General features: G+C 39.3%; 1 protein-coding gene across 1 annotated transcript; it reads right to left on the bottom strand.

The window, feature by feature from the left end:
- Positions 1-516: 516 nt before the first annotated feature.
- On the bottom strand, positions 517-5,569 carry ORC4 (origin recognition complex subunit 4). Its single transcript, XM_089060206.1, has 17 exons — positions 5,434-5,569; positions 5,178-5,336; positions 4,681-4,771; positions 4,531-4,587; positions 4,388-4,435; positions 3,608-3,658; positions 3,481-3,524; positions 3,306-3,369; positions 3,123-3,209; positions 2,739-2,830; positions 2,575-2,656; positions 2,165-2,250; positions 1,973-2,082; positions 1,318-1,410; positions 1,180-1,244; positions 935-1,078; positions 517-768 (listed from the first exon to the last, which is right to left on the bottom strand). The coding sequence occupies exons 2-17, from the start codon at positions 5,285-5,287 to the stop codon at positions 733-735; spliced, it is 1,260 nt and encodes a 419-aa protein (XP_088916332.1). The 5' UTR covers positions 5,288-5,336; positions 5,434-5,569; the 3' UTR covers positions 517-732.
- Positions 5,570-10,131: the final 4,562 nt, after the last annotated feature.

Here is a 10,131-nt window from a genome sequence, read left to right as displayed (position 1 = left end):
GTACAAATTTAGAGCATTTTTATACATTTGATACGTATTATAAACAATAATGTTTTCTACCATCGAAACAATCACAAAATTAGTACTTCTCTATCTTTCATTTTGAATCCAAATATAATTTACAGTAACTTCGAAGAAAGAGGTAAATGAAAATATGGAAGATAAATAGTACTCCTAGGTGGCGTTCGGTTGTCATGACTAATATCATGAGACTATCCATCTAAGATTAAATTGTGAGATTATTTTAGGTGGAGGAGGAAGCTATGACTAATTATCATTAAACTATCTATCTAGAATTAAGTTGTATGGTTCATTCTTATGAACCAAACATAATACAAATTTAATCATGAGATTTAATCTTGGCAACCGAACACCCCTTAGTTGCTATATTTACATTTTCTTTCTTTGATGATGTATATTTACTTACTTCTCTAAACAAAGAGAAAATATGACCATTATTTTGTTTAACTTGTCATTTACCTCATTCCCTTAGAAATAACTGCTTCATACTACTAGTTTTCTTATATGGAGCAGTATAAATGAAATATATACCATCTCAATTTACATTTTTCCGTTCGGGTTGCTAGTCTTGATAGTTCAAGTGGCTTCATACAAACTTTTATGTAAACTTTTCCAGGATAAAGTAGTTTTGATAGTTCAGAGAGGAACAAGAACATGAGAAAAGGGTCCAAAAATACAATATTCCAAACAAAGTTGTCCCTGTAGACCTGCTTAGCCTTCACGAGCCATCAGTTTATGTAGGATTGTCTGTCAACACAAAATTGAAAGTCAAATATATGTTCAAATTTGCATGATTACATTTGGAAATTCAAATTTGGCAGCATCAAAATATATGTTCACGCATGAATAGGTGCAGAGAAGATATTCATATCAGCATTTTAGATTTTTCAATGAGATGCCAAGAGAGACGCACCGGGCAAGAGGGGAAGGATTGCAACCCCTGCTGCAGTTCATGCCACGATATCAAAAGCTTCACTGGACGGAACTCAGCAGATTGGCCCTGCCCTCTGCTGTCCTGGAACGAGACCAGCCCACGTTGCAGAAGATGCTCAAAGGCCTAAAAGAAGTCAATCAATGTCACGGGTGCGCATAGAAGGTGGACATATAACAAATATTCTATGCGAGATGTGCATAGTTCAGACAGGAACTGATACGAACCCGTAAGCAGATATTCCTTGCATAATAGTCGACTGTTTCGAAGCTGTCGCGTATCCTTTTGTACTCTACAATGAGAATGATGGATCAGGGAGGAATTCTTAGAGGGAGGTGAGAGAGAACAGAGCAATTTCAATGCACCTTTCATTATAGAATTGAAGTTGCATAACTCCACCTCTTTGACTTCCAGCCTCTTCATGCAAACTAGAAGATGAAGTTGCAAAATAGAGCAATCTGCACACACGAATCAGATTTTCAATTAAGATGGTGAGCAAACAAGAGTTCAGGTTGGACAGTACAAGTAATATGCAACTCCTAGAAAACTAAGGTGCCATTACAACTATATTGCTCAAACAGGAAAAGGGCAAGGTCCAATCACTAGTCATCTGTGAGATCACTGATTACAAGTCAGTAATCAGTTTGGTTTATAAGATCGTAACTGGTTCCTTTTCACTTGTCAGTCAGAAATTTCATCGAGTCATTTTATCATAATTTCAGTTTCCTTATCTCTATACATTTTATCCTCCTTATAAGTTGCATTTTATCTTGAGGTCCTAATTGGAAAATTGAAGAGCTCGTACAACAAAATCATAAGTTGATGAAATTAGATGGACAATATAGTAAGGCATAAGTAGTTTAATCCAATTGGAAAATTCTGCTTAAATTCCGGTTCTATTTGCACAAGACATAATGGAACGTGTATTAAGTACTCGTAAAATTCAGGAGCACTAAAAACGGAAGCTCCTCAAGAAAAAGGAAAAGATGAAACCTAGACAATGGCCAAGTATGCACACACCTTTTAGAGCCTCCTGCTTTGGCTGCCTTTGTATGCTTGGAAGTGCTGATTTAAAATTTTTAATTGACAGGGAACCAGAACTCAAGTCCATATGACAAACAGCACAGAACCTAGTGATAACGGCCACAAAGTTATTGAACAGTAAATTAAAAATGCATTATACATAAAATATAATATTTTCAAAACACTTACAAAAATCTCAATAGATGGCTGACAGTTGAATCAGAATAACATAATTGATCGACGACCCTTTTGAATTCTTCACCAGCTAAAATGTTCTGGACACGTCAAGGAATTGTAACCATATATACTAAATGCAGAAGATTGAATCAAGCAAGGAATCATTGTTTCATGAGCTGAGATTTTTTATGAAGGGCCCTATTCTCATATTTTCTTGAGATGGAAATTTTAAAATGTAGTAGAAAAATATAAATGATCAAGAGGGAAGAAAAGAGGAAGAGCTAGCAGGATAAGTCCACATTGCATCATCATTGTTATGCCATTCAGCATATTTCACTATTAACTTAGTGCAACTCCCATTTCATTTTTTAAGAAAATAACTTGAATAGAAACTCGTGAGGATGACTCCAGGGAAAGGATACGAGTAGTTTTTCGTTGAAAGAAGCTCTGAAATCGTTTGGAAGCCTTGAATCCGTTGGTAAGAGTAAAATGTGCTCTGCAAGTCTGCATGTTAACACTGACTTCATCATAATAGAATATCATGATACAATCAGCAGAGTAATTAAAACAAGAAATAATAATTCACCTATGAAAATCTTCCCCAGGGGAAGAAAGAAACAACAGCTTCCTGTGTGAAAAACGAGATCTAACTCTTTTCTCCAACAGCTGGTCAGCATCCTACAAACCACAAAGCAGGTTCAATTCTTTTCTTAAGACTGGAGTACTTTTCAAATGAATACAGTTTCTTATTGGATCATTTTATAAATGAATGCATCAATATAAAACAACAGAAACACAAAAGAATAGAAAAAGTTAGAATCATGGGTGCTAGTATCAGACACAATGAAAAAAACTAAGCAGCTATAGTAGTCACTATTTTACAGGTAAGAGAAGGGAAGTCATATTGAACATAAATATCAAAGAGAGAAAAAGATTGATACATGTATATTGACAGAGAGGACCAGCTTACCAGTCGGCAACTCACTCCAACTACAACCGCTTGTGACAAGACAGATTGCATTGCATCTAGCAAACTATAAAGCAATCGTTGTTTTCCCTGCATATATAGTTCAATAACATAAGTGATTGGTACATAAATGAGCAGCAACTCAGTATACTTTGGGAAATTTTCTTCTTCACTTGAGGGCATTACCTCTGTGAAAAGGTCAAACTCTTCTAGTACAAAAACAATTGTTTTATGAGCTAACCCACACTCCCTAGTCAAAATAAATGTATGAATCAATATTCTCTTGCATGAATAGAATATCAAGATTCAAGAACGAGCTGTTCACTGAAGACGCTGACAGAAACTAAACCACTTTACGTACCGTAAAATGGATAGCAAGAATTTAGAGTTCTCGTCAAATGAGGCCTGCCAGGTTATTTTTTGTAGACACAGCAAACTGGTGAGACTAGATGGTATATCGAAACTTAAGACTAGTACAATAATTTTACCATTTTAGAGAACTGCAACTGATGCTCCATACACACTTGCCTAGCTATCTCCTGCATGACAAGTTAAGTAGGAAAAAGGTAAGGGGCAGATAACAAATTGCACAAAAACATGAGTCCCTAACATAACGTTTACTGCTTTCGGTATATGAAGAAGCATGGATTGTAAATACGAATTTCGAATGACATTGTGACATAATCACCAGATAATCTAACTACACCAAATGATCAAACAAAGGAACGGACCAGAATGCACTAGTTATAAGCACTTTTGATACTTATGATGAAAAAACAGAGGCAGTAAGGCTTCTGTAACTGCTTAAACTTTGCTAATTATATAGATAGATATCCATAAATATATTTCCTTTTACCAGAATATCAAGTTTCTAAGGACATCTTTAGTAGAGATTTTGACTCACATCATTGTATAAATTCCACTGATATACTTCTGCAACTGCAAGGCTTGACAGGATTATTAGCTAGTTTGGCATTTAGAATCATTGTTGATATAACTTCACATACTTAAGAAACAAGTGAGCTAAATCTAGTGTATCTCAAATTATACACTCAAAGTTTATAAGTGTATATCTAACTGAACAATGTAGTTGATCAAATTGCAACTCTAACTGAACAATGTAGTTAATCAAATTGCAACGTCTCTATTTCATAGGCCAGGCTCCAGACTTTGGGTTATCTACCTTATCCTAAAAATTTTGTGTTAAAATCATATGCACGTTGCACAGAAACACTATTATAGTAAGTGTGAAATAATGGTAATTTGACCTTCAATGCGCAATTGTTATCGCTGTGCAGGAGTCCATTCAACTTAACCTGAAACATTAGAGCAGTGCTTATCAGGAAAGAATCCAGACAACCTTTTTCAAAGAAATTGATATTTGAATTGATTCGTAACTACAAATTTATACCACAGAAATCATGTCTGGATGTTCTTTAAGTAGGTCTTCAAGAACCAACTCCAACACCTAACCAAAAAAAGGGCCAAAAGCACATGAACACAGACCATTTGCATCACCAAATACTCCAGACAATCAAGATAAATGAGAAATTTGACGCACCGCTGTTTTCCCACATCCTCGAGGACCCAAAAGCAGAACTGAGTTGTTACATGCCTCGGTCACTGAACTTGATATTATATACTTCAACTTGCTGAAAAATAATCGAGAACAAAAAATTAACTTTATGCCTCCGATCTTTTCTACCAATAAAAACAAGTCATCAAAGTCCAAGAGATAAACGAAATACAGGCTTATAAAAGCACAGCACGTCAACGTATTTTTCAATTAACCCGAACTGTATCAAAATCGAAGCAATTTAGTAAATCAAACTAACTTCTACTAATGAGATGGATCAAAACCGTAGCGTAAACACTTGAAACAACAAAAAGGCTATGCACTGATTGACTCTTTGAAATGACAGTTCTCGCTAAATTAACTCCGCCCATTCCCACAAATTGATTGCGAATTTTGTACTCCATTCATAACAAACTAATTCACACTAGTTTTCACGCTTATTTCATACACAATAGAAAATACCATAGAGAGGGATAGAGAACCTGTAGTTGGAATCGGGTAATTGGGAGAAATAGGAGTAGACAAATAAGGGATCGGCGATTCTGCTTCTGATGATGAATTTGGCTACCTCCGCTGGATTTTCCACGCCCATTGCTGCTAATGCGGTTTCCTCTTCTTCTGTTGGGTTTTCTTGTATTCGTCTAATGAGCGCAGCGGAAATTGCATACAAGAATACAGATCTAGATTCATAATCATATTGCAAGTTGAGCATGTAAAACACAACGAATTAAATCTTACTTGTTGTGTTGTTTTCTTCTTCGATTGAATCCTGCAAGTTGAATCCACTACTATCGAGGTCCACGTGCAATCCAATCCGATGCAGGAACTATCCCGGTACAATTGCTCCGTAGAAGAATGCTAGGAATTCTCTCTACAAAGCTTTACTTATTTTCTCTCTAATGTTACCCTATTTCTCATGTCCCACAATGGAGAATAAATAACCATTATATAGATGAAGAGTCACTAGGGTTTCATGATTGTTGGGTGATAAGGCTAATTTCATGCATTGGTTATGTAGTGAAAAACATCACATTTCTGCTGGATCTAACAAGTTTTGTTAAGCCAGGTGTGTGTGTAGCGCTAGATCCAGGAGATGCTGGAGGAGGATATCTAGCGAGGAGCAGGAACGGAATCACGAGGAAAAGCTAGAGGAAGGAAGCCAAAAGCTGAGGGCAATCAAGTCAATCAATACCTCGCTGGGCCCCACCTCGAAGCTTATAAATAAAGGAGTGCGCAACAAGAATGGCAGATCGGTTACACTCCACACACAGTCACGCTCTTAGCACACACACTAGGGATATGGGAAATTTGGGGTGGTTTTCGTTTTCGTGAATTACGTATCAGTGCACCACCGTCCCTTGAGGGCGAAGAAACAATTGTTCTCTTAATTTCTGTTTACTACTCTGTTCCGTCTCGAACTTCACTTTTGGAAGTCGAGCTTGCTGTTTTTGTTGCTGGATTAGTTTAACCGTTCTGTTTACGTTTGATTTGCCTTGATGAAGTTGGATTTCGTGTTGATTATTATGATGCTTGCTATTTTGGTTTGTTTATTTGAGATGTTCTCTTGAATTTGTTGCTGAATATTTTAGGAGATTCGAGAATCGTGGTATTGAAGTTGTGTTCGGTTGGATTTTTGTTCTGATGCTTGGATCCGGAGTGGATTTAGCATCCGAAGTGTGGATCTGAACAGGGGAGGTGAAATTTGTGCATGAGATTATGGGGATTTTGTTCTGCTTGGTTTGCTTCGTCTAGTAGTGTGATTTCCGTCGTTGTTTCGTTTACCGTTAAAATTATGTTTCCAATCTACATCTGAGTTTGTTTTTCTCGATCTCTGCATTTATTTATGTTCGTTGAAGAAGATGAAGTCATTTTCAGTTGATGCTTTAGTTAGTTAGGCTGCAGATTCGATTCTGTCCGTACTTACCTTTTTCAGAGTTTGGTCCCCACTTGTTTTAATCTCCTTGGTCTAGAGATGTTCGTAGAAGTCCCAGATCTAGTAGTTGATTTGATTTAGTTCTTATACATAATTCATTTTTTGCCTAGATCTAGCAGTTAGCATAGCATACTTTATTTCCAAATTCACTTAGTTAAATTCCTCAACCCAAAATATGCGTGGCAGCAGCCAACCCAAAAATAGTTTCCAAATCTCTATGCATGTACTATACGAGTCCATCTCTGTGGGATCGATCCCTACTTCCCTGTGCTAGTTTAGTATCTGTGGTTGAGGGTTTTGAAGGTTTGCTTGCGTACCAACGACCAGACTTCCAGTCTTGTGAGTCTCTAGACCTTGTGATCTAGTTGATTTACTGGATCTAGGAAGTGTGTAATTAGAAATTGATAGGATACAGCAAGCAAAAAATCAACTCTTCAAATGGCGCCGTTGCCGGGGATGGATGGCGTAGTTTGTTTATGTGTTTAGAGATTTGGTGTAAATAGTTTTAATCTTTTGAATTTCGCTTTTGGCAGTTTATGAGCAAGGGCTCAAGGTCAGGAATCTGGAGCAACCCATCTTGGTCAAGGAACGTGCAGTTGAAGTGGCAAGTTAAGGAATCAACATCCGCCATAACTACCAGATCGGGGTTGTCAACTGTAGATCCATTTCCGTTTGAATCAGGGAGTGAAGAAGAGTGGAATTCATCGGGGAAAGAGGATTCACGGTCGTCGTCAGAAACTGAGCATTCGGAAAGGGAGGAAGAGGAGTCTGTAATGGCAAACTTAGTGGACCTAGACCCAGAGATTGGTTCGCTAACTGCACATCTCGACGGAGAGCCAGCTCATGCCATAGTGTCAAATCAACGTCAGCGGTCTATTGAGATCAAGACGAATGTGCTGGGCGTTTTACCTACATTCTCTGGACGGAGGAATGAGTGTCCTTATGAGTTTTTGAACGAGTTTAGTAAGCTATGTAGCATCCAGAAAAGGCCTAACGAAACTACCGAGGAGGACTATCGCCTGCGAGCGATTCCATTTGCATTGAAAGGAGAGGCAAACACTTGGTTGCTGAGGCTTCCACCTGACTCGATCACCACATGGAGGGATTTCAAATTGGAGTTCCTGGACTATTTCTTTCCGTCCAATAAGACAAACGCTTTGAAAAAAGAAATTCAAGAGTGTAAGCAGGACTACGATGAATCTTTAAGCCAATATTGGTCTCGGTTTAAAGGCCTGCTTGACGCTTGCCCAAATCACAGGATGACGGAGGCTGAAACATTTTATCTATTCTACGAAGGGGCAAATCCTGAGTCCAAGGACTTAATGAATTCCTCGAGCGGGGGGAATTTCACCAAGAATAAGGCAAGCGAGGCACGCGAGATTCTGGGAAGATTAATCGACGCGAAGAAGGCGTATGACTGCCCGCGTGCTATCATGAGGAGAAGCTCCGCGAACACAGTTAAGGAACGAGAAGGAGAAGAGGTTAGAGACAGAATAGATCGACTGGAGAAGGCACTGCTAAATGCCATTGAAAAGAAAAATACCCCTGGGTCGACTGATAAGGAAAAAAACCCAGGTCAAGAGGAACATCAGCTTCAATTTTACAATAATCCCTCACTCGATGGAGATTTCCAAGCTCAAGTGAATGCAATGGGGAATTGGAATCAAAGTAATCAAAATACCAACTGGAACCAGTGGAAGATTAAGGAGGCACCATGGAGGGACAATCCTTGTTTCAGATGGGCTGAAGGGAACCAACAACCACAGTCACAACACCCAGGTCCAGCGGAGAACCAGCAGACATGGCCCAGCCGGAATCAGGAAGGACCACAGCATAATTCTAACTGGGCAGGGAAGCAGCAAGAGGGGCTGAACAACTGGAATTTCCGTAACCAAGGGGATCAGCATAACTGGAACAACAGGAACCAGAGCAACCAAGGGAATTCTTATGTGCCACCGCATCAGAGGAACAATTCAGGAAACAATCAAAATTTCCAACAGAGTCACCCAGGTCCAGCAACCCAGTACAACAATAATCAAGGAGGTCAGGGAAATTTTCGCCAGAACCAGGTGGTTGGAACCAATCAAAATCAAGGATTTAATCCCAGTTCAATTCAAGGTTTCCGACCACAGCGGAATCTTGATGACATGGTGCATGACCTGGTAAATTTCCAACAACACATGCAGAATAACATGCAGGCTAACAATGACGTGGTGCACAAAATTCAAGATGCCCAGCAGGAGCAGAAGTCTGCCATGGACATGTTGGCAAAGCAGATGTCCCAGTTGGCCACGTCGCTGAACGAAATGCGGGGAAATGAAGGGAAATTGCCTGCCACTGTCAAACCACCAGACCGAGCAAATATTAGTCAAATTACCTTGAGATCGGGGAAAGGCTATGAAGGACCGAAGCAAGTGATAAACGAGGAGACACCCTCACAGATGAACGGAGAAAAGGGGAATCAGAAGTCTCGAGGAGATGATCCTGGACTCAGAGAAATTCCTATACAGGATGACCTCCAGGAGGGAGATTTAAGGGGATCTATGCCTCGACTAAGTGACCCATTTTTCCTTGATCCAGAACCTGAGTTGGAACTTAAAGAGGGAAGCAGGGAGACAGGTGCAGCCCCAGCAGGGAGTTCCACGAATGCAGTAAAGCGACCCAAACCATTCCCATATCGAGGAGAAGCCAAGAAAAAGAAAGATGATACTGAGGACCTTGTGGAAATATTTAGTAAGCTGGAGATTAACCTACCCTTTTTGCAGGCTCTGAAAATACCCACCTTCAGCAAGTTCATCAAGGAATTCATAGCAGGAAAAACCAAACCTGATGGGAAGATTGTTATAGGAGAAAATGTATCCGCCGTGATACAAAAGAGGAGGATGCCGTCAAAGTGTACAGATCCAGGTATGTTCACTCTTCCTATTTCTATAGGTGATATTAAAATTGAGCATGCCATGTGTGATCTAGGTGCTTCGATAAATGTCCTACCGCTGTCAATATATAAAAAATTGGTGGGAGTCAGTTTGGTCGATACTAAAGTAGTGATTCAGTTGGCCGATAGAACATGCATATCGCCTGAGGGAGTATTGGAAAATGTCATAGTCAGAGTGCATGATTTCCTATACCCAGCTGATTTTCATGTGATAAAAATGAGGGGTAATGAATCTGCTGAGTCTAGTGGGGTGTTACTGGGGAGACCTTTCCTTCGCACCGCGAAGACTGTTATTGATGTGTTTGATGGAACCATATGCCTGGACTATCATGGGGAGAAATACACCTTCAACATTGAAGAAGCTATGAAAAAACCGCTTGATGTTGAAAACTTGCATGTTGTAGATGTAATTAACCCCCTAGTCCAAGAATATCTTGAGACTGAACTAATGCAGGAACAGTTTGACAATTCGGAGCTGAGCCAGACTGTAGAAAAGGAGGTGACAGGATGGTGTGAAACTTTTTTCACACAGGACTTGACAGATGATCAGATCAATGAAGCGATCATG

Source organism: Salvia hispanica, chromosome 6 (assembly GCF_029641045.1).
Source record: "Salvia hispanica isolate PSC_SH4W2 chromosome 6, Shi_PSC_v1, whole genome shotgun sequence".
NCBI lineage: Eukaryota > Viridiplantae > Streptophyta > Magnoliopsida > Lamiales > Lamiaceae > Salvia > Salvia hispanica.
This window is presented reverse-complemented; position numbering and strand designations above follow the sequence as displayed.

Coding starts and splice junctions, on each gene's coding strand:
- ORC4 (XM_089060206.1), bottom strand. CDS start 5,287: ATGGGCGTGGAAAATCCAGCGGAGGTAGCCAAATTCATCATCAGAAGC. Junction 3,370..3,480: donor TTCTTGCTATCCATTTTACG/GTACGTAAAGTG, acceptor TATTTTGACTAG/GGAGTGTGGGTTAGCTCATA. Junction 1,079..1,179: donor CAAGGAATATCTGCTTACGG/GTTCGTATCAGT, acceptor GACTTCTTTTAG/GCCTTTGAGCATCTTCTGCA.